Source organism: Muntiacus reevesi, chromosome 2 (assembly GCF_963930625.1).
Source record: "Muntiacus reevesi chromosome 2, mMunRee1.1, whole genome shotgun sequence".
Taxonomy (NCBI): Eukaryota; Metazoa; Chordata; class Mammalia; order Artiodactyla; family Cervidae; genus Muntiacus; species Muntiacus reevesi.
Window position 1 is genome coordinate 271,486,460 of NC_089250.1, and position 24,593 is coordinate 271,511,052.

General features: G+C 49.1%; 1 protein-coding gene and 1 non-coding gene across 2 annotated transcripts; both read right to left on the reverse strand.

Annotated features, from left to right (window-relative positions):
* Positions 1-4,178: 4,178 nt before the first annotated feature.
* LOC136157597 (sialic acid-binding Ig-like lectin 5) lies at positions 4,179-8,810 on the reverse strand. Its single transcript, XM_065919432.1, has 8 exons — positions 8,766-8,810; positions 7,451-7,538; positions 6,987-7,346; positions 6,573-6,851; positions 6,359-6,406; positions 5,049-5,306; positions 4,679-4,963; positions 4,179-4,186 (listed from the first exon to the last, which is right to left on the reverse strand). The coding sequence occupies exons 1-8, from the start codon at positions 8,808-8,810 to the stop codon at positions 4,179-4,181; spliced, it is 1,371 nt and encodes a 456-aa protein (XP_065775504.1).
* Positions 8,811-23,319: 14,509 nt separating this feature from the next.
* On the reverse strand, positions 23,320-23,427 carry LOC136162119 (U6 spliceosomal RNA). The gene has a single exon (XR_010661964.1). It is a non-coding gene; the product is annotated as a U6 spliceosomal RNA (small nuclear RNA).
* Between the last annotated feature and the right edge of the window lie 1,166 nt (positions 23,428-24,593).

Genomic DNA, 24,593 nt, shown 5'->3' on the forward strand with positions numbered 1-24,593 from the left:
ATCTCAAGATCTAAATTTGATAGGAGATATTTTGAAATATAAAGCAAGGGCAGGGGTGGGCAGGTTCAAGAAGACAGAGTAGAGATCAGATCCTGCAATAAAAATGGTAACCGGATCCCCTCACTCATATCTGCGGCCTGCCTGCAACATCCTAAGGCTATCAGTTCAGTTCAGTTCAGTCGCTCAGTTGTGTCCGACTCTTTGCGACAAGCGGAAAATAGAAACCCTCGAACAGTAGTGAAGAGAGGCAGACAGATCATTCTCGGATTAGGAGAAAACGGTTGCTGTTGTTGTTTAGTTACTAAGTCTTGGCTCTTTTGTGACCCCATGGACTATAGCCCACCAGGCTCCTCTGTCCATGGGATTTTCCAGGCAAGAATAGTGGAGTGGATTGCCCTTTCCTCCTCCAGGGGATCTTCCTGACCCAGGCATTGAACCTGAATCTCTTGCACAGGCAGGCAGATTCTCTCTACCACTGAGCCACCTGGGAAAGTGAAAGTCGCTCAGTGGTGTCCAACTCTTTGCGCCTCCATGGACTATAATCCATGGAATTCTCCAGGCCGGAATACCAGAGTGGGTAGCCGTTCCCTTCTCCAGGGGATCTTCCCAACCCGGGGATTGAACCCGAGCGTCCCACATTGCAGGTAGATTCTTTACCAGCTGAGTTACCTGGGAACTCCGAGAAAATTGTTATTTTACTTTATTTTTTTGGCCACGCCGCACAGCTTGCAGGATTTTAGTTTCTGACCAGCAGTCAAACCCAGGCCCCCCTGCAGTGAAAGTGCCAAATCCTAACCACTGGACCACCAGGGAATTCCCCTAAAAATGGCTATTTTAGAAGATAGAGAGAAGGCTGCCCATATTAAGGAAAAGCAAGGTGAAAATAAGTAAGTTAATAGTTTAAATCTACTATAGCCAAAACACAGAAAGGAAAAAAAGTGTCTGTTAATAACTATGAGTGAAGTATTTGTATATGGATGAACCTCACCAATCAAAGGATAGAGACAGAGACTTTTATTAGCAAATGAGATTCAGCAACATGGTGAATCAATGATTTATTCCAGAAATATTGTGCATCTACTGTGAGTTACGAGCTAGGCATTCCTCTAGGCGTTGGGAAGACAACAGGGAATAAAGTGATAACAGCAGCAACAAACTGCCTTTGGGACTTACTTGAGGAGGGAAAGGTTCTGATTGGTTATCAGGAGGACTTGCTTCATCCATGCCAGAGACTCTTCTAATCATGCCTCATAACTACTCTGAGCTTCCCTGATGGCTCAGATGGTATAGAATTTGCATGCAGTGAGGGAGATCTGGGTTTGATTCCTGGGTCAGGAAGATCCCCTGGAGAAGCAAATGGCTACCCACTCCAGTATTCTTGCCTTGTTACTGTAAGTCTTAACCACTGGACCACTAGGGAAGTCCCAATATTAATAATATTCCTATGTCACAGAAAATAAATAGAGGCCAGAGAGAGCACATCATTTGTCTAAGGTCACACACCTTGTAAATAAGATAGGATTTGAATGCAAACAGTCCAGCTCCAGAGTACATGTTTTGAACCATGATGCTATACTGACTCAAAGAGACACTCATTAAAAAAAGATAAAAAAAGAAGGTTACTGAAAGTTTGAAAGTAACATAACAGAAAAGATGTCTCATGATTTCTGACAAGATGGGGATTGAACACACACTAAGGATTCCATTACCCAAGCTCAACCAAGAAGAAACTGCAGGGGGAAATATGTAAATTAAATTTAAAACCTGATTTTCTGTCTTCTTGTTCTGCCAGTTCCTGAGAGAGGAGTTTTGAGATAACCAACCCTAACTGTGGATGTGCCTATTTCTCCTTGCAACTCTGTCTGTGTTCGTTGATTTATTTTGAGAGACAATGCTCCATTATTGGGGGCATCTATACTTAGGATTTTACATCTTTTAATAAAACACTAGAGGCCATATATAGAGAGTGAGCATCACATGAGTCCATTTATATGACATTCGAGAATGGGCAAAATGAATCAATAATGGTAGAAATCAGTGATTGCTGGAAAGGGGTGGGGGTGAATGAGAAGGGGAATAAAAGAATTTGGGGCCCTGATGGAAGTGTTCCCTATCTTGACTGGGGCCATGGTTACAGGAGGTATGGGTTTGTCAAAGTTTGTTTAACTTCATACTTAAACTGTGTAAATACCTCAATATGGGCTTCCCTGGTGACTCAGTGTTAAAGAATCTGCCTGCCATTGCAGGGGACATGGGTTCCATCCCTGGGTGGGGAAGATCCGCTGGAGAGGGAAATGGCAACCCACCCCAGTATTCTTGCCTGGAGAATCCCATGGACAGAGGAGCCTGGTGAACTATGGTCCATGGGGTCGCAAAAGAGTCAGACGCGACTTTGCAACTACACAACAACAACATCTCATTGAAGTTGATAGTAAATAACAGGGTGGTAGATTTGAAAAATACACATCAGAAGTGATAAACTGTGACACTAGGATGCCTCAAGCTTTCTATCCTACTTCCTTGTCCTCAGTGAGTCTGACACAGACTAGGTTTGCACCAATTCTCTTCCCCATAATCAATGTGAGAAGAAAAGGCTAAAGCCCTAGGAGAATATGATAATCTGATATACCAAGCTAAATACCCCAGAACCAACCAACCAAACTATCTACATATTTCATCAGGAGCAGTCGTGCTAGAGCAGTTGAATCAGTAGTTTTAAACAATCCCATGTGGAATTCCAGGGAGTGATGGATGTTAGTAGGGAAATGCCAAGGGCTTGGACCAGGGGTACCGCCCACAAAGGGTAAGCTGAATGGGACCGCCCGCCCCATTACTCACCCTGGAGTCGGAGCCCACGGCGTGGTTCGTATCATCCATGCTTTGCACCAGCTGTGTCTTTCTGTGGGTCTTCACTCTAAGGGAACAGCCCCAGGCGTTTCAGCCTGCTAATCTGGGGCATGGGGTAGGCAGACCATCCCCTCTCTGAAGAGCATGGGACGAGAGAGGAGGTGGTAGCGGACCCAGCGCCCAGGTGCTCCCACCTGGGCAACCCAGGAGCTGGACTAGGGCTGGGGAGGAAACCCAGCCTTCCTTCTCTGTCTGGGGGCTTTCCAACCAGTTCCCGGTCCTCCAGCTCAGGTCTCCTGAGATTCCAGGACCCTGAGCCCTTCCCACCCTGGGCTTCTCCCCCCACCCTGGAGCCCCCCCTCACCTGAAGAGGAGATACAGGCAGAGAGAAAGCAGGACCGTGATGCTAGCTCCCCCAACTGCTCCCAGGACCTTGCCAGCCCTGGGCTGTGGTTTACCTGTAGACAATTTGAATCTTGTTTCAACTCCAACCCCATTACATGGCATCTTCTCAACAGGCCACCCCTCTCTGTGTTCTGTTAGTGTACCCGCCTGCCCCTTGACTTCCAAGACTCGGTCACTGGACGTTCCCATTGCCCTGTAGACCCTGGGGCCAGCCCCTTCCCCTGGACTCAGGACTGAGAATCTTCCACCACCAGCCACGCCAGCTGGGGCCCCGGGGTGCCCCTTCTCCAAGCTCCATCCCTCTGGGGCTGTTCGAGTTGACTTGTGTTTCCCTCCCCCAAGTTCATATGTTGAAGTCCCCTCACCCCTAGTCACTCAGAATGTCACCTTATTTGGAGAGGAGATCTTTACTGAGGTAATTAAATTAAAATGAAGGCCCAGCAGGGCCTCCTGGTGTCTCAGTGGGAAGGAGTCTGCCAGTCAACGTGGGGGACACGGGTTCGATCCCTGGTCTGGGAAGACCTCACATGCCTCAGAGCAGCTAAGCCCCTGCGCCACAACTATTGAATCTGTCCTCTAGAGCCCGACAGCTGTAACAACTGAAGAAGCCCTCGCTCCCTAGAGCCCGTGCTCTGCAACAAGAGAAGCCACCACAATGAGCACCGCAACTCAAGAGCACCCCGCTCTCCACAATTAGACAAAGCCCCCGTAGCAACGAAGACCCAGCACAGCCAGAAATAAATTGATTAATTAAAAAACATGAGATCAGCAGGAACTAATCCAACATGACTGATGTCCTAAAAAGCGGAAATTTGGACACAGACACATGCAGGCTTTTATGTTCTATGTAAACATAAAAGCGAGGGTGGGGAGGCTTCCCAGGTGGCATTAATGAAAAAGAACCTGCCCCCCGATGCAGGATACCCTCATCCTCCTGGGAGCAGGAGGGGGGTCCAGCAGCTGCAGGGGGTGCTGTGGGTTCGATCCCTGGGTTAGGAAGATTCCCCTGGAGGAGGGTATGGCAACACCCCCAAGTATTCTCGCCTGGAGAATCCCGTGGACAGGGGAGCCTGGAGGGCTGCAGTCCATGGGGTCACACAGAGTCAGACACAACTGAAGTGACTGAGCACTCACAGCCACAAACATGAAAGCAGAGATGGGGGTGATGCTCCTACGAGCCAAGGAACACCAAAGGTTGCCAGCAAAACTGCCAGAAGCCATGGGGAGAGTCCTGGAACAATTCTCACAGCCTGGGATGGAGTCAACCCTGCTGACACCTTGATCCCAAGCTTCCAGCCGCCAGCACTGGGAGATGTATCTGCTTAAGCCCCCAGTTGGAGGTGGTTTGTTCTGGCTGCCCTAGCAGACTCATATAAGGGTCCAGGCTCCTCTTCTCTCAGGCATCGGCCCTCGGCAGACCCCTGACCTGGCAGCAGCAGGATAGACCCACTCTGGGCCCTGTGGACGTTCAGGGCCTCGCAGCTGAGTCTGAGGCCGGAGCTGAGCCTCTCGCGGAGGCTCAGGGAGCCATTGGCCCAGGGCCCGGCAGAGCTGGAGTTGACCTTGAAGGAGGCATTGCTGAAGTTCCCCTCCAGCAGCCCCTCACCGAGCCGCCAGCACAGGGAGGCGGCCGGCCGAGCTCGGGAGGAGCAGCTGCAGCGCAGACCCTCGTCCTCCTGGAAGCAGGAGGGGCCCAGCAGCTGCGGGGGAGCTGTGGGGAGAGATGGGAGGGATCAGGGGCGCCTCTCCCCTCCCTGGAACCCCGGGATCTTGTCCCCAGGGGCCCCCACACTCACAGACCACGGAGAGGCTCAGGGAGATATTTTGGGAGCCCAGCGGGTTCTGAGTCTGGCAGGTGAACACTTCTTCTTCTGCTGCCCCTACACGAGGCAGCTCCAGGACCCCAGTGCTTGAGATGGGGGTGACCTCCAGGGTGGGAGACCCCCAGAACCAGCTCAGCTGTGCAGGGGGGTTGCTGTCAGCAGCACACAGCAGCCGCAGCGCCCGGCCCTCCTGGACGGGAAGGGACGAGGTGTTCTGCAGAATCTTGAGGGCTTCGGGGGAAGAGAAGGGCAGAGAGACAGAGAGATGGGCTGGGCAAAGCTGGCACCTCTCTCCTCCTGCGATGTCCACACTAGCTCTGGGGAGGGGACTGGCAGAGTCTGAACCACAGGCATTCAGAAGAAGGCCCAGCAGTTCCCCTGGAGCTGCCCAGACTGTCCATCACATGGGGCGCAGAGGGCGCAGGACAAGGATGTGTGTGCTTGAGACGCTCAGTCGTGTTCAACCCTTTGTGACCCCATGGACTGTAGCCCTCCAGGCAGGAATACTGGAGTGGGTTGCCATGCCCTCCTCCAGGGACTCTTCCTGCCTGACCCAGGGATCGGACCCGGGTCTCCCGTATTGTGGGCAGGTTCTTTACCACTGAGCCACCAGGGAAGACCTGGTGGACAAGGATACAGTGAGCAAATGCAGTTATGGGCCAAAGAAGAGAAAAGAGCAGGCGGTAAAACATCAGAGAGGGATTTCCTTGGCGGTCCAGTAGTTAGGACTCCACACTTCCACTGCAGGGGTCACGGGTTCAATCCCTGGTCAGGGAACTAAGATCCTGCATGCTGCATTGTGTGGCCAATTGCTGACACCCACCCACCCCCCCAAAAAAAACAAACATCAGAGAGAAAGCAAAAGGCATGTGACAGCTTCCTTTGAATTTAGCCAAAGAAAGCTGTGGGTGAGCTGAAGGTTAACTTCTGGGAGCTGAGCTTTCAGGATTCCGCCCCCCTGCCTCCCCCCCCTCCCCGTGTCTGACCTCAATAGCTGGGCCCTCAGATGTGTTCCAGTTAGTCCTCTGAGGAGGCTTCCCAGGTGGCACTAGTGGTAAAGAATCTGCAGGAGTCATGGTTCGATCCCTGGGTGGGGAAGATCCCCTGGAGGAGGAGATGGCAACCTACTCCAAGCATTCTTGGCTGCGAAATCTCATGGACAGAGGAGCCTGGTGGGCTACAGTCCAAGACTGAGCAAAAAGTCCTCTGAGGTCCAACAAAGTTCTGTCCTGGCAGAGAGCTGGGCTCCGTCCCCACTCTGGAGGGGAGAGGTTTCTTCCTACCTGTCCTGTTTCCTTGGAACATGCCGATGGCCACGTGCTGTGGAGCATCTGTGACAGAAGGTTAAGCAGGATCAACATTCGTGGCGAGGGAGTGGGCGGGGGGCACTGGTGCCATGGAAACAAGTGCTCAGCTGCAAGACCCAGATGTCAGGCCCCACCCCAGCTCCCCCTGCCCCACACCCTCAGGCCCCCGGGCGTCCTCACCCCCACTCACAGGTGACATTGAGCAGGATGGTCCGCTCCACCATCGCCCCGCTTCTGGGGAACTTCACCTGGCAGGTGAGCCTGCTGCCGTGGTCCTGGGGCCGTGGGGTGAGGGTGAGGACCAACGAGAAGGGGGTCCTGGGGCCCAGGGAGCTGGGGGCAGCGGACGTCCAGGAGAAGATGGGGGGCGTGGCCCGCTCACAGGCCCAGGGCACAGAGCAGGTCAGGTTCCCGGGGCGGCCGGCCTCCAGGGTCCCGGGGCTGAGGACGTGGGGCTGGTGGGTAAGCGCTGGTGAGGGCAGAGAGAAGGATGGGGCCCCCTTGGCATGTTGTTAGCCTGCCCCCTGGGGTGGGGTCTTGTGGCGTCCCCACCCCAGCCCTGGTTTCCGGTGCCCCTTTCTTTCCCTGAGCCCCCCTACCATACCTGTCACGTTCAGAAAGAACATCTTGTTTAGAGATGGGAATTTTCTGAAGTGTGTCTCGGCTCGAAAGAAGTATGTCCCGCTGTCCCCTGCGTTGACATCCGTGATGCTCAGGCTGCAGTTTCTGGCCTGGGGCTCCCCGGGAAGGGAGAATCGCCCCTGGGTCCCCTCATGCAGCTTCTGTTCCGGCTTGTTCGTGGCCACCGGGGGATCGCGTTTTGTATCTGCCCCTTCCCGGAACCAAAACATGTAGATCTTTCCAAAGGAAACTTGGGGATGGGGAAAGGTGCAGGGTAGGAGGACGCACAGTCCCTCCTGCACGGTCACATTCTGCCGCAGTTCCAGGCGCTGAGCTAGGGGTGCTGGGCAGAGGGAGAAAGTCAGCCTGGAGCTCCAGTGCCTCACCCCAGTGTGTGTGTGTGTGGGGGGGGGGGGGGGTGTTCCCCGTGCCCCTCAGCCCACTCACCTCCCCATAGCACGAGCGGCAGCAGCAGCAGCAACAGCCGCATCCCTTCCTGATGTCCCCCGGGGCAGGATCCACCTTCCGGATCCATCTGAAAGAGAAGGCCAAGCTGCAGATAACGGGAGGGTGGAGGAAGCTCAGACAGGAAGCTGCGGTGAGATAACCAGGCCACAAGCCCCTAAGAGGAAACTTCAGGCTTAGAGAGTCAGCAGTGATTGGCCCGCCGAGATCATTCTGCCATTTCTGCATATTGGAAGGTGACCCCTGAGGATCAGAGGGGGCAAGGGGCTTGCCTGAGTGAGGCAGCAAGGAAGGACGGGAGCCCCGGAGTCCTGCCTCCTGGGCTCCTGCCCTGTTTTCTGCCGTGGATAAGGGGGCTCCCCTATGCAGCTCCCCGAGAGTCATGGCCTGGGGAATCCTCGTGGAGGCGGCCTGTTCGGGATGGAACTGGAGATATCCTATATGGGCACCAGGGGCAGGGGAAGGTGTGGGTGAGGCAAGAGAAGCAACACATGCCTTTACTTGATTCATTCATTCATTCATTCACAAACTAACATAAAACAGGACAGATTTGGCGACTTCCCTGGTGGTCCGGTGGTTAAGAATCCACCTTGCGCCACAGGGGATGTGGTTTCGATCCCTGTTTGGGGAATTAAGATCCCACAGGCCTGGGGCAGCCAAGCCCATGTGCCGCAACTACTGAAGCCTGTGCGCTCTGGAGCCTGCGTGCCCCAACTAGAGAGAAGGCCGTGCACCACATGAAAGAGCCTGTGTGCCGCTGCTAAGACCCAACATGGCCAAAATGGTTTTTTCCTAGACAAAAAAGACAGGTTTGAATCAGTCCTCACCCTCGACTAGCTCAAACAGTGGGGGAAGACAAACAAACCTGAGCTTTATTTAAGGGCAACCGGGAGCCACGGAAGGTTCTCGAGCAGAAGCGGGACAGAGTCATATAGGTATAACATGATCTTGCTGAAGCCAGTGTAGGGAACAGCTGGAAGGGAGAGGCTGGAGGCCAAGAGGAAGCTTCTGTGACTGGGAAGAAGAGAACTACGCCTGCGGAGATAGCAGCCTGGGTGATGGAAGAGAGATGCCACTGAAGACACTTTGGGGAAGTGAGATTTGAGGGGAGGCGTGGGGAGCCAAGGGGAGAGAGAGACGTCTAGAGTGACTCTGAGCGCTGACTCCAGCTACTGGGGGGCGGAGGATGGAAGTGCCACCGCCAAGAGCAGGATAAATGTGCAGGTCTAGGCTGGGCAGACAGGGGCTGAGAAGGTAGCAGAGCTGCCCCTGGAGGTGGACACATAGACACACTCACGGAGCTGGGGCAGAGGGCCCTGGGCGGGGCAGTGGGAACCCGCATGCCTGCATGCCCGCATGCCCCCGATTAAGCTTAGCTGTGGGATGTAGGGAGAGCTGGTGATGGTGACCAAGATGGCTTGTTCGGGAAGAGAACAGGTGGTTACTGGTGACCCAGGTGAGAGTTTTGCCAGGGAGGGGAGAGAGGGGGCTGCAGCCAGACAGCAGGGAGCAGAGAGGTGAGGCAAATGTGGGCTGGGGTGGGGCGGGCGATGTGGAATCCCACTGACTGCCTTTACTGCTGCTGCTGCTAAGTCGCTTCAGGCGTGTCCGACTCTGTGCGACCCCGTAGACGGCTGCCCACCAGGCTCCCCCGTCCCTGGGATTCTCCAGGCAAGAACACCAGAGTGGGTTGCCATTTCCTTCTCCAGTGCATGAAAGTGAAAAGTGAAAGTGAAGTTGCTCAGTTATGTCTGACTCTTCGCGACCCCACAGACTGCAGCCCACCAGGCTCCTCCGTCCATGGGATTTTCCAGGCAAGAGTACTAGAGTGGCTTGCCATGACCTTCTCCGACTGACCGCCTTTAGCCCTCTCCCCTTTAAGCTTGAAGACCCCACTTTCTGCCCTGAGCAGTAGGAAGCCCCCTCCATCACTGCCCCAGAGGAGCGCTTCCTTCCTACCTGTACCATTTCCTTGGGTGGGGCCAACAGCCCAGGTTCTTAGAGCATTTGGAATGGAGATAAGAAGGTATTTTCTCCTTCAATCATGGGGAGAGATGGTGACTTTAACTCTGGCTGGATCTGCAGAAGGGTGTCAAAGCTAGAATACCGGAGTGGGTTGCCATGCCCTCTTTCAGGGGATCTTCCTGACCCAGGGATCGAAACTGTATCTCTTACGTCTCCTGCATGGTGGTGGGGGGCTGTTGTGGTTTCTTATCCCTTCTCGGGCCAGGCTTCTGGCCAAGCATCACGTCCTACAGGCGCTGTGACTGGGCCCCTCCTCAGGGACCCAGGTGTCCTGACCAACACCGAGAAGGTATGCTGAACCTGACTGGGTCCAGGAGCTCAGCCAAGTGGGGAGAGGCAGCCTGAGCTGATAGCGTCTGAGGGAGCTGCTTAGAGCAGTTGAGTCAAAATGAAAGTAACAATTAAGCCTTTAATCGCCTATTGTGATGATATAAGCAACAGTCTAAATGGAAAAAGCAGTGCCTCCCCCATGTTCTGGAATGGTTGCAGAGGTGTTAAAGAAAAATATGTGATTCTAATTGTTAAGGGAAAAAATTATTCTTGGCACTTCTTATTTTCATTTTTATTTTATTTTCTTATGGGAGTATAGTTGTTTTACACTTCTGTGTCTGTTTCTGCTGCCCAACAAAGTAGATGAACCATACGTACACATATGTCCCCTCTTTTTGAATTTCCTTCCCGTTTAGGTCACCACAGAGCAGAAAGTAGGGTTCCCTGTGCTGTACAATAAATTCTCCTTAGTTATTTGTTTTATACACTGTTGTTGTTTAGGTGCTCAATCCCATCCGATTCTCTGCGACCCCATGGACCCCACCAGGCTCCTCTGTCCATGGGATTCTCCAGGCAACAATACCAGAGTGGGTGGCCATGCCTTCTCTCCAGGGGATCTTCCTAACCCAAGGATCAAACCTGCATCTCTTACATCTCCTGCGTTGGCAGGCGTGTTCTTTACCACTAGTGCCACGAGGGAATCTGATACACTGTAGTATATATAGGCGAATCCCAATCTCCCAATTCACCCCATCACCCACCCTTCACCCCTTGGCAACCACACATTTGTTCCTTCTGTTTGTGTCTCTGTTTCTGCTCATGACACTTAAGGAACCATGAAGCAGACTTCATTCGGACTGTTGTCATAGGTTCAGGGACCCCCGCAATGGGGTTTGCTGCAGGGGAAAACAGACCAGGCTCAGCTCTGACAATGATGAGGAAGACTGGAGATTTATTGCCAAACAGGAGGGTGAGGGGTCAGCAGATGGAAAATTACTGAAAGGAAACATTGGGGGAAAGGGGACTTCTGGTTAAACCGACCCACCAGGCTTCTTGCTGAAGGCAGTACAGGGTGACCAGACAGCAGCTGGGGGCTTCTGGAGGATGAGGAAGACCATCAGATATGGAGGGTAAGGGATGTGGGTTACACTGACTTCCCTGGTGGTGCAGTGGGTAAGAATCTGCCTGTCGGTGCAGGGGACATGTGTTTGATCCCTGGTCCCGGAAGATTACACGTGCTGCAGGGCAGTGAAAGCCTGTGCACCCCAGCTACCGAGCCTGGACTCTGGAACCAGCGAGCCGCAACTGCTGAGGCCTCGTGCTGCAGCTCCTGAAGCCGGCGCGCCTGGCGCCTGTGCTCATGACAAGAGAAGCCACAGTGAAAGCCGGTGCACCACAACAAAGAGAAACCCCCGCTCTCTGCAAACAGAGAAAGCCTTCATGTGGCAACGAAGACCCAGCGCAACCAAAAATAAATCAATTTTTTAAAAATGTTTTTGATTACATTTATTTTTTTAAATTTTTATTAATTGGAGGCTAATTCTTTAAAAAAAAGAACTTGAAGAGCCTGGCTAGAGTTGAGCCAAGCAAAGAATCTTTGTCAAGGGGTCTGATGGGCCAGCACAGACATGGGGGTCACGTCACACACCAGGGACCCAGAAGAAGAAGCTGTGGTGGATCTATGGATCCTGGGTTGGGGCCTGGGGGTGGGAGTGGAAAAGTACTGAGTCCTGAATCAGAGTGGGGCAAAGTGTCTTCAAGTTTTCCTCCTCCTCCCCCCACATTAGGAGGCCTCAGAAGAGGTGCCTGAAGACCTCTGCCCAAGGCTTCAGATAAACAGACCAAGAATGAAGTCCTCTGAGCTAGGAATGCAAAAATGTGAAGAGTACGACAGGCCAGAGCAGTCTGAGTCCTTCACTGCAACTCCTTTCAGAGGCTGCAGTGCACAGACATACCCATGAAGCCAGTCAAGGAAAGCTTTCGAGTTTGCCTACAATCAGGTCTGAAAAACCACCTGTAGGTTTGTGGCCATGAACTGAACTCCTCAGATGGCTCTATGCATAGACTTTTCACCTCCCGTGGCTTCCCAGGTGGCTCAGTCATAAGGAATTCGCCTGCAGTGCAGGAGCCACAGGAGATGTGGGTTCGATCTCTGGGCCAGGAAGATCCCCTGGAGAAGGAAACAGCAACACACTCCAGTATTCCTGCCTGGGAAAATCCCATGGATAGAGGAGCTATCCCTGTGGGCTACATACAGTTCTGCTGCTGCTGCTAAGTCGCTTCAGTCGTGTCCGACACTGTGTGACCCCATAGATGGCAGCCCACCAGCCTCCAACGTCCCTGGGATTCTCCAGGCAAGAACACTGGAGTGGGTTGCCATTTCCTTCTCCAATGCATGAAAGTGAAAAGTGAAAGTGAAGTCACTCAGTCGTGTCCAACTCTTTGCAACCCCACGGACTGCCGCCTACCAGGCTCCTCCATCCAGGGGATTTTCCAGGCAAGAGTACTGGAGTGGGGTGCCATTGCCTTCTCCGACATACAGTCCATGGGGTCGCAAAAGAGTCGAACACAACTTAGCAACTAAACAGCAACATCTATTACCTCCTAGGAAGGTCACCTGAAAACGCAGGGCTGGTGTCATGGTCTCTTCTTTAAAATTTATTTATTTTTAATATTTTCATTGGAGTATAGTTCATTTATGATGTTGTGTTAAGTTTCAGGCATACAGCAAAGTGAATCAGTTGTATATATGTATGTTATATATATGTATGTGTATATCCTGGGTGAATAATAAGGAATGGGGAGCCTTGGGTCCCATGGAGGAGGCAAGTATCTTCCTACTGGACTTTGAGCTGTTTAGACTCTAAGACAGTTGGGCTTCAGGTTAAAGGGATGTAGATTTTGGGATATTCTGGTATAAGCTGGAGAGAAGATTCAGACCTCAAAAAGGAGATCCTGAGAGTCCACCTTAGCTTCCCCTGGGATCGTGAACACTTCTCCCCACCTTTCAGATAAGAAGCACCGTGTTCCTGTCTCTAGGGTCCTCTCCTGGGGATCCTTGGCTACTTGTCGCATTCAGATATTTAAGGAGTCATGCATGCATGCTCAGTCACTCAGTTGGGTCTGACTGTCTGAGACCTTTGCAGCCCTTTTAAATACACTGTCCATGGGATTTCGCAGGCAAGAATACTGGAGTGGGTTGCCATTTCCTACTCCAGGGGAATCTTCCCTACCCAGAGATCAATCCCATGTCTCCTGCATTGGCAGTTGGTTTCTTTACCACTGGGCCACCCGGGAAGCCCCATATTGGGAGTCATTTTTCACATGATAGTTCTCTAACCAAAAGCATTCTCACTTCCCTGCATCTTGGCAAATCTAATGCTTAGAGAGCAACTGTGGGCCCTTGGACCCCACAGAAGGTTAGACTGGCCCCAGAGAGTTTCTTCCAGATTTCGATGGGGGTCTGCGGGTGGAAGGGGATTTCAGTGTCTGCCGGACACCTCTGGGATCTGAAGGTGGATGCTGAGCGGGCTAAAGTCAGTGCAGAAAACCCAAGGGTTGAAGTGAACGGGATGGGAAGCATGGGCCCTGCTTCACCAGCCTCAGTGAAGGTTACAGAGCACACCTGCAGCACCCTCCAGGGACCACTGCAGGAAACAGCGTCTGACTGCAGCCCCACCCAGAAACCTCCTCCTCACGTCTGCGGCCCTGCCAGCTGCAGCCACACTGGCAGCAACATCTCTGGGCCCCGGAGGCTAATCCGGATTCACCTGACACCATCTGGTTAGTCTCTCCTAGCTTAGAGGTGGGGGCGACCGTGGGGTGGCAAGAGAGCTGGGGACACTTCTTGGGTTGAAGTGTGTGACTTCTGATCAGTCTCTCTTCAGCAGAAATACCCCTCTCCCCCTTGAGCCACCGGGGTGGGGAAGTGAAAGCCGAGCTCTTCTCTCTTGGGGTCACAGCTGTCTTGTACCCTGAAACCCTGACTTTCACCCCCTGAAGACCAACTCACACTTCCCTTAAGCGAGATGTGGACTTTCAGGGCCTGTTTTCCCCACATAGGTTTCTCGAAGCCTGGTTAGAACCTAGACAGGGAGGCCTTTATCCTGTTCATTACCAGTCCCCAAGCCCGTCCCACTTCTTCCCTTCAGAACGTACCCACAGCGGGATTGCTCTTTCCAGCCAAGACAGCATGTGGTCCCCAGAAGCCGGTGTGGCGCTGTCCGTGGTGCTGAAGCGGGGTCGGGTCTTGAGTTTGGGAATCACTGGATTATGCAGAAGAGTCTGACTAGACACGAATCAGATCTGGACCTCAGGGCAGGAAAGCAGCTGAGTCAGAAGGGTTGGGCCTGCCTAGGAAGGAGAGATCAGGGAGGGGCCGAGCGTCTCTGGTCTGGGGGCTTGTCTTCCCCTGAGCCTCTCCTTCTTCCTTCTTCTTTACACTCTAAAACCCTCTGGGTTCTGCCAGGCAAAGTCAGCTGCAGCTCCCACCCCCTTCACCTCCCACGGACTTCTTGTTTTGGGAGAAAAATAAAGCCCTATTTGTTAAGCTTCCTGAAAGTCAGCTTTTTTTTTCTTCTTAATTTAGAGTGAAATGCATTTCTAATTGATACAATCTGTGGAGATGACTCCTCCAATTCCATTTAAAGCCAACCATGACATTTTCCAAAAGTGCCCTACTCACAGGAGAGTGCGTGGTATGCCTGACTTTTTTTTTTCACTTCTGCTAATTCAAGAGTAGAGAAACAGCATGATATATTTTCTCTGCATTGATGTGATTATACATAACTTTTCTCATCTTTTTAAATTAACTGTAACTCTTATCTGTGAATTATCTATTCAAAGGGGGACTTCCCTGGTGGCGCAGTGGATAAGAATCCACCTACCAATGCAGGGTACATGGTCCAGGAAGATTACACATGCCTCAGAGCAGCTGAGCCCTTGCGTCACAGCGACTGAGCGCACGTGCTGCAACGACTAAAGCCTGCACACCTAGAGCTTGTGCTCCACAACAAGAGAAGGCACTGCCACGAGACGCCCACGCTGCGCAACAAAGAGTAGCCCCCGCTCACGGCAACTAGACAAAGCCTGAGCAAAGCAACGAAGATTCAGTGCAGCCAGAAATTTAAAACATAATAAAAAAAATTTAAAAAATCTACCCAAAGGGTTTACACGGAAGGACCATGGAGTTTTCCCAATCAGCCTCTCTAGAGGCTCTGATCGCATTCCTATTACTCACCTTGTGTGCTGTGATAAGTTGCTTCAGCTGTGTCCGACTCTATGCAACTCTATGGACTCTATGCAACTCTATGGACTGTACCCACTAGGCTCCTGTGTCCATGGAATTCTTCAGGCAAGAACACTAGAGTGGGTTGCCATGCCCTCCCCCAGGGGATCCTCCCAGGAATCAAATCCGCCTCTCTTGTGTCTCCTGCATTGGCAGGTGGGTTCTTTACCACGAGCCCCACCTGGAAAGCCCATTATTAACCTTAGAGGATAATATGTTTACCAATGAAATACACACCCCTAAATTTCAAAGTTACGGTTTTATAAATACTGTTTTCTATGTTTCTGTGATTGGCATCCTACAGGGCACATTTTCTTTCCTGGCTACTTCCACTTGATATCAGCTGAAAAATTTTTTATGGTAAAGTGTATAGTGTTCACAAGATGAATGGGTAAGTGTGCACTGCACTGATTTACCAAACAGCAAATGCAGTCAGTTCACAAAATATCTCCAGTTCAAAATACCAACTATGGTCAGCTCCCCAAATAGCTCAACAGTCTACACTCCCACCATAGAGCATGAGGTTCCTATTTGCTCACATCTCTGCAACACTTGCTGTTTCTGCCTTTGGGGTTTTCCAGTCTGATGTGTGTAGAGCAGTATCTGGTTTCCGTATGGTGTTTTTCCATTACCAGTGTGCTTGAGCATCTCAATGTGGATTTGTTTTCCATTCATATTTCCACAGTTCTGAAATAAATTTTCATGTCCTTTGCTATTTTTATATTGGCTTGTTTTTCTTCTTGCTGATTTTTGGAAGTTTTGGTGCATTCTAAATAATTAAAAAGCTCTTGTGAGCTTAAATGAAGGAAATAATTGCTCCCATTCTGCCATTTCTCCATTAAATTTGTCTCTGTTGTCCTTCATTTTGATGTGATCAAATCTATGTGTCGCTGGTCACAGCACCGTGGGATGCAACACTGTGTACTCCTTCTAAAAGTATCCATGATCTTGGCTTTTACATGAACCATTTCCATGTTTTCTTTACAGTTTTATCACCAATATATCCCTAGCAAGTACAGTTCACATAAACTTATTTTTGAACTTTTTATAAGTACAGTCATATTATATGTCATTGCCTGTGTCTTGCTTCATTTTTTTATTGGGATATAATTTACATATAATGAATATATATTTAGGCACTTTTGTAAATAATGGAGTTATACCCAACAAATAATTTTTTATTTTTTATTTATTTACTTTTTTCCATTTATTTTTATTAGTTGGAGGCTAATTACTTTACAATATTGTAGTGGTTTTTGCCATACATTAACATGAATCAGCCATGGATTTACATGTGTTCCCCATCCCAATCCCCCCTCTTGCTTCCCTCTCCATCCCATCCCTCTGGGTCTTCCCAGTGCACCAGCCCTGAGCACTTGTCTCATGTATCCAACCTGGGCTGGTGATCTGTTTCACCCTTGATAGTATACTTGTTTCAATGCTCTCAGAACATCCCACCCTTGCCTTCTCCCACAGAGTCTAAAAGTCTGTTCTGTACATCTGTGTCTCTTTTTATGTTTTGCATATAGGGTTATCGTTACCATCTTCTTAAATTCTGTATCTATGCGTTAGTATACTGTATTGGTCTTTATCTTTCTGGCTTACTTCACTCTGTATAATGGGCTACAGTTTCATCTATCTCATTAGAATTGATTCAAATGAATTCTTTTTAATGGCTGAGTAATATTCCATGGTGTATATATACCACAGCTTCCTTATCCATTCATCTGCTGATGGGCATCTAGGTTGCTTCCATGTGCTGGCTGTTATAAACAGTGCTGTGATGAACATTGGGGTGCATGTGTCTCTTTCAGATCTGGTTTCCTCAGTGTGTATGCCCAGGAGTGGGATTGCTGGTATACCCAACAAATTATTTTTTAAATAAGCAATAGACTTTATTTTTTGGGACAGTTTTAGGTTTACAGAAAAATTGAGCAGATACTACAGAGAACTCCTGTATGCACCTCAGCCTCCTCACATTCTTCCATCTTGCATTAGTGTAGAGTATTTGTTATAGTTAATGAACCAATACTGACACATTACCTTTAACTGAAGTCCATAGTTTTCACTTAAGTTCTCTCTTTGTGTTATCCAGTTCTATGGGCTTTGACAAAAGCATAATGTCACATCCACCATTACAGTATCTTACATATTTTATCATATATGGATGATATACACTTATATATAACATACAGATCTATATATATAATAAATAATTTTTATATTATGTATTTATGTGTAGTGAACATGTTTTAATGAGTTTCGATAAATGGATACATCCACCCCAACCAAGATGTGGAATATTCCCATCACTGCTCAAATTTTCCTTATACTACCCCTCGCCTGTGACAGCCTTCCTATCACCATAGCTTAGTTTTGGCCATATGAGAACTTCAGAGAAATGGAATCGTAACCACGTACTCTTTCATGGCTGGCTTCTTGGGATTCTTGCATGAGGTTGGTCCCTGCGTTGGCAGTTCACTTCATTTCATTGCTGAGTAGACTCTCCAGAACAGGAGGTCCAGAATCATCTGCTTCCCGTGCCTGCCCTCAAGTTCTGGAGAATAGTCCCTGGGGTGGGAGTTGCTCCTGCTTATTTCACATGCTCCATCGAAGACCTAGGGCCTCTGGGGCAAACTCACATCAGCAGGCAAGCCCCCTCTGGGCTTCTGCTCTGACAACTTCAGGAGCCCAAAGATGGTGGGCATCAGAGCCGCAGGAGAGAGTGGGGCTGGGCTGGGAAGGAGGATCCTGTAGCCTCGACAATGTGGCCTGACCCAGGGGCTCTGCAGAGGCACCAAGAAGCCCCTGAAAGGCAGTGACCATATGGCCACTCATCCACCAGTCTCTCTACTTCAGTTTCTGGGGACCCATGGAGAAGGGGACGGGGCTAGGCCCTGATGGTAGACAGAGATCAGGAAAACTGAACAGCAATAAAACATAAAACCCACAAGAGATTTGGACTACACTTAATGAAACTTAATCACAGCTCTGCCACCTTATAACTGTGAGAATATGAAGCTATGACTTTAGTTTTATTTTCTAAAATGTGGAGGAAGGTATTAATCACAGGTGTGAAAGTGACATTAGATGAGGCTTGTGAAGCCCTGAGCACCTGCTTTGCACTTGACAAACACTGGACCCTAAATAATCCCCAATTTGGGGTTTCAAGTAACTCATTCCAACAAGAAACCATCATCAATCTGCTCAACAGTCCATCACTGGCTGTTACCATGTCCTCAGGGACCAAAGGAGATGCCAACACTGACCCACTCATCCATTCACAAAAGACCTCAACACTCACTGCCCAAGGTTTCTAGTTGAGTGGCTCCCATATGCTTCCCTTAGTCCCCCATTTTACTGATTTCATAGGTCCTCAATCACTGGCCCCCTGAATGTATTACAATGTGAACCTCAAAGCCCTCTGATTCCTGAAGCTCCTGCTCCCAATCATTCACTACCTCCTACGGTCCCCTAAGCAGTGGATCACTTCCCCAACTGTCCCCCGGCCCCAGGGATGGTTCTCAAGAACCAGGGGACAGACACAGGAGGGGAAGATCTGGATTCTCTGTCCCTGAGACAAGCTGGATCCTCCCAAAACCACAAGGGGCCTTCTTTCCTTGTCCACAGGCCTTCCGTATTACCAAGGAAACCATGGTCTAGCTGAGGAAGTGTGTGTCTGTTAGAATAGATGTGCTGGGGAGACTGATGGGGAATCTGTGGGATGAGTTATTGGGGGTGGGTTCAGGATGAGTAATGGAGGAGATTTACAGTGGGTGATAGAGGGCAGGGTCTTTGAGGAGAGTGATCTTTTCCAGGCCATTGGGGAGGGGGGTGAATGATGGGGACTGTGTAAGGTGAGTGATGAGGGGTCTTTGGACTGAGTGACAGGGAGTCTGTGGGGTGAATGATGAGTTTCTGAGAGTTGGGGGCAAGTTGGATGTATGGTTCATGAAGTTTCACCCTCTCCTTTTGTTTTTCTGTATGTATGTGCATCAGTACTTTTGTAACCATTAAACTCCAAGTGTAGCTTTACTGTTGGGTTTTATATCATTGGTTCATGAGACCTGCTCATTTGAGGACAGTGAACATGCATCTGAGGAAGGACTTAAGTTTTGAAACTTACAGGAGATGAAGCTGGTTGAGCCCTTAGCACCGGCCTGGCATGTAGTAAACAGTGAATAAAATAAAAGTCAGGTATCAGGTACCATGGTTAATTTCCACATAATCCTGTCAGCTAAATATTATGTTCATTATTATACCCATTCTGTGGATGAGGAAATGGAGGCTGAGTGCTGTTACCTAACTTGCCTTAAGCCCAAAAAGGAAGTAAAAGGATGTACAGGGAATCAGGCCAACATCTGCCTCATTCTAAACTGCACACAATCACCACTCTCCCATGGGGTTCCCACATGATCACCATTTCCATTTCCTGTTGCCTTCGGACAGTTTAAGTTTTGGAGTGGCCGTGTCTGTTGTGCCTACTCTGAGCTACTGGACATTTCACTGCCTATCCATGACACCCTACATGGCCCAGCCTTTCCAACAAAGAGAAAAGTTAAACTCACCATACCCAACCTCGCACCATGACCTGGAAAACCCACAGATCTGTATCATCAGGACACTGAATCACTGATTACCTCCTGTCTGGAGATAAGGCTGTCAGAGGATCCTGAAATGCCCCTGAGTCACAGACATGGCCCAAGCTCTGAAAATCATTATCTATCTCAGTTCAGTTCAGTTCAGTCACTCAGTCATGTCCGACTCTTTGCGACCCCATGAGCTGCCAGTGACACCAGGCCTCCCTGTCCAACACCAACTCCCGGAGCATACCCAAACTCATGTCCATTAAGTCGGTGATGCCATCCAGCCAACTCATCCTGTTATCCCCTTCTCCTCCTTCCTTCAATCTTTCCCAGCATCAGGGTCTTTTCAAATGAGTCAGCTCTTCGCATCAGGTGGCCAAAGTATTGGAGTTTCAGCTTCATCATTGGTCCTTCCAATGAACACCCAGGACTGATCTCCTTTAGGATGGACTGGTTGGATCTCCTTGCTGTCCAAGGAACTCTCAAGAGTCTTCTACAACACATTTCAAAAGCATAAATTCTGCGCTCAGCCCTCTTTATAGTCCAACTCTCACATCCATACGTGACTACTGGAAAAACCACAGCCTTGACTAGACGGACCTCTGTTGCCAAAGTCATGTCTCTGCTTTTTAATATGCTGTCTAGTTTAGTCATACCTTTCCTTCCAAGGATGCTACTAATTTCACAAATCTCCAAATAATCCCCAACACAAGGCTCGAAATATGGCACTCCAATGGAAACCCATCAAGCATTTGTTCAACTGCCAGTCACTGACATTTCCTACATTCACTGGGACCCAAAGAAGAGCCAACAATGACTGTTTCCCCAAAGACTGTCAATACTCACCATCCAGAAGCAATGCAGTCACAAACTCCCATCACTGTCTCCTACACCTCCAGTCAACTGGCCTCAGCATGCTCACAATTTCAGCTATCCTCAGCACCCCATGCTACCAACTCCTGTTACCACTCACTGCCCCCCCAAGTCTGCTACAACATGACCCTCAAGTCCTGCAGTCCCTGAAGCTCCCAGACTCTCAGTCAATTCCCAAACCCTACAGTCTCCCAAGCCATGAATCACTTCCCCACACGTCCTCCAATACCATCCACTAAGGTGGAAGGAGAAGGGGATGACAGAGGATGAGGTGGTTGGATGGCATCACTGACTCAATGGACATGAGTTTGAGCAAGCTCCAGGACTTGGTGATGGACAGGGAAGCCTGACATGCTGCAGTCCATGGAATCACAAAAAGTCAGACATGACTGAGCAACTGAACTGAGCTAAACTGAAGGTCCTCTTAAGATACATGCTCACTGTCCTCAAATGAGCAAGCCCCTAGGAAAAGACAAAATAAAAACTGATACTAAGATATATTTGGAATTTTAAAATTACAAAAACACCGTGTATGACAATTACCAAAAGTACATAAATGAAATATACAAGGTTGAAAAGTAATGAACTTATCATCCAATTTAAATTACAAAAAACACCCCCTTCACACACCTCACAGATCCTCCATTATTCATCCTGCAAATGACCTCAGCTGACCTCCTATCACAACCTCACAGAACTCCCATCACTCACTCTAGAGACGCACCCATTATTCAACTATCAGATCTCTTTCCCCATTATTCTCCCCACAGATTGTCACCATTTGCTGCAAACAGACATCCCATCAATGAGCCCACAAAAGCCCGCAGAAAACCACACTATATCACCTCAGCTTCCCTCAAGCGCCGTGTGGATGACAAATCTGTGGCAACATCAGCGAAACCGTCTCTCTAGGCCACTTCCAGTTTGTGTCAGAGTCCCAGCTTGACCTCTCTGATCACCGTCTATCAAAACACATGTTCACTAGCATTTGAAGGTACTCGCTGCCAGCAGTTATCATAGTGCACGACAGGGTTTCTCTATTTCCTTTGTTCACGTTTATTCAATAGTTTCATCAGGCAAACAACTTGATCCCACCCATTTGAACTAGTTATTGGAGGCCGCCATCTTCAAAGTGTTATTCCCTACAGCCAGGGGAGGAGTTTGGGGTCTCACAGAGGATGCAGTCTTGGGGATTCTTTATTTAACTTCTATGTAGAGTATATCAAGAGAAATGCGGGACTGGATGCATCATAAGCTGGAATCAAGATCGCAGGAAAAAATATCAACAACCTCAGATATGCAGATGATACCACTCTAATGGCAGAAAGCCAAGAGGAACTAAAGAGCCTCCTGCTGAGGGTGAAAGAGGAGAGTGAAAAAGCTGGCTTAAAACTCAACATTCAAAAAATGTAGATCATGGCATCCATTCCCATCACTTCATGGCAAATAGATGGGGAAAAAATGGAAACAATGAGAAACTTTATTTTCTTGGGCTCCAGAACCACTGTAGATGGAGACTGCAGCCATGAAATTAAAAGACACTTGCTCTTTGGAAGAAAAGCTATGACAAACCTAGACAGTGTATTAAAAAGCAAAGACATCACTTTGCCAACAAAGGTCCGTATAGTCAAAGCTGGTCTTTCCAGTAGTCATGTATGGATGTGACAGTTGGACCATAAAGAACATCTAAGAATTGATGCTTTTGAACTGTGGTGTTGGAGAAGACTCTTGAGAGTCCTTTGGACTGCAAGGAGATCCAACCAGTCAACCCTAAAGGAAATCAGTCCTGAATATTCATTAGAAGGACTGATGCTGAAGCTGAAGCTCCAATACTTTGGCCACCTGATGTGAAGAGCCGACTCACTGGAAAAGACCCTGATGCTGGGAAAAGCTGAGGGTGGGAGGAGAAGGGGGCAACAGAGGATGAGATGGTTGGATGGCATCATCAACTCAATGAGTTTGCAAAAACTCTAAGAGACAGTGAAGGACAGGGAAGCCTGGCGTGCTGCAGTCCACAGGGTTGCAAAGTTGTACATGAATTAGCAACTGAACAATAGCAACAGTGAGGAAAATACAGTTACTTGGGAAAATGCCAGCAAGTCCAGTTGGGCAGAATTTTCAGGTGATTTTTCCATCATCAGAAGTGTAACCTAGAAAAGTGGACAATAGTGGCCATAAAGTCACAATGAGGCAGATTTCAGGAAATGGAGAGTGGGTCAGAGTGAGGATCTGAAGCAAAGAATCTGAAATGACCCTCCTCATTTATGATAATATGAAGCATTTCAGGGTCATGGGAAGGATAGGAGTTAAAAAGGAACTGCAAGGAGCAGGAATAACACAAAAATAACATTGAAATAACTCAGATCTACAAATTGATGATTGCACAAGGAAACACATTTCAGACTAAGGGAGAATGTGGATGCTTGGGAAGAGAAATAAGAATGAAAGTTTTGGGATGAGCCCCAAGACTGGTAAGGAGGCAGGAGATAAACAGACCCCAGGATGAGCAGCTGGAGTTTGTCTCCTGTGAATAGATACTCCAAAACCATGGCATGCCTTCTCTCTTGGTAGAAGCTCAGAGGTGGGGTGCAGTCACTGCCAGAGAGGTTGCACAATGCAAAGAGAGGGGAAGAAATAAATACCCTGGATTTTCCATTTTCTTCCTTGATGTATTTTTTAGAGAGAAAACAGGATGGTTTAACTTGTAGAGCCTAGTTATTTGTTCTTGATTACAGCATTCAACATGTAAACTCAAGTCACCTCTTGGTACAGAAATGGCCCTCTTCTACTTTCTTGGGACAGTTAATCCAAAATATATGGAACGTTTCATGAATTTGTGTGTCATTCTTGCATGGGGCCATGCTAATCTTCTCTGTATCATTCCAATTTTAATATCCATGCTGCTGAATCATGAGCACTTCTTCCTTGATTTTAATCTCCAGCATTTGATTAACTGAACCTAGTGGGAGGCTAGCTAATAAAGATATCTGGAAAATGTAGCCTGTAGGGGTAAATCCCATTAGGTCAGAGCAGGGGAGGGACCAGGACACTAGCCAAGGACTGATCTGTACATCCACCCATCCTCTCCCATGGGTCCAGTTCAGGAGACCAGACATGAAACTGGACAGAGGTTATTTCTGGCTGAGAAAAGTCAGCAAGTATGACCTGATGCACAGACGTGAGCTGTGGTGAGAGAAGTGCCTAGGAGACAGAGACTCTGTCCCTCTGAGCTTCTGTGTTCTGCCTCTCACCATGGCCAGAAGAGAGTGTTTCAGTCCACAAACCCAACCATGCAACTCTTGCTGTTCAGTGGCTCAGTCATGTCCAACTCTTTGCGACCCCATGGACAGTGGCACGCCAGGCTTCCCTGTCCTTCAATATTTCCTGAGATTTTTGCAAACTCATGTTTATTGAGTTGGTGATGCCATCCAACCATCTCATCCTCTGTCGTCCCCTTCTCCTCCTGCCTTCAGTTGTTCCCAGGTATTTTCCAATGAGTCAGCTCTTCACATCAGGTGGCCAAAGTATTGGAGCTTCAGCTTCAGCATCAGTCCTTCCAATGAATATTTAGGGTTGATTTCCTTTAGGGTGGACTGGTTTGATCTTCTTGCTGTCCAAGGAACTCTCAAGAGTCTTCTCCAACACCACAGTTCTAAAGTCTCAATTCTTCGGTGCTCAGCCTTCTTTATGGTCCAAAGCTCACATCTGTACATGACTACTGGAAAAACCATAGCTTTGACTACAGCTCCTTCAGGACCCTCCAATTCTGTGGAGAATTGTAAGAGGAGGTTATGGGCTAGGACTACAGAGAATTCACACTGGGGAAGACAGACAAGGCCAGCCTCCCTTGGGATTTGGGGGCTTAGGTGATCATCTGAGGAAGAGCTTGCTCACCTAGATTCAGATGATCCACAGGTGAGTATAAAGGCCCCAAGAGGATCCCTTTAAGCAGAGTCAAACCCAGGGGCTATAAAACACTTTGCTCTATAGATATAATAGTCATCTGAGCAAGAAGAGAGAATGAAGTTGAAGAAACAACTGTGTCGAGAAGTGGCCTTGGATTTTCAAGGCATAGGCAATAATC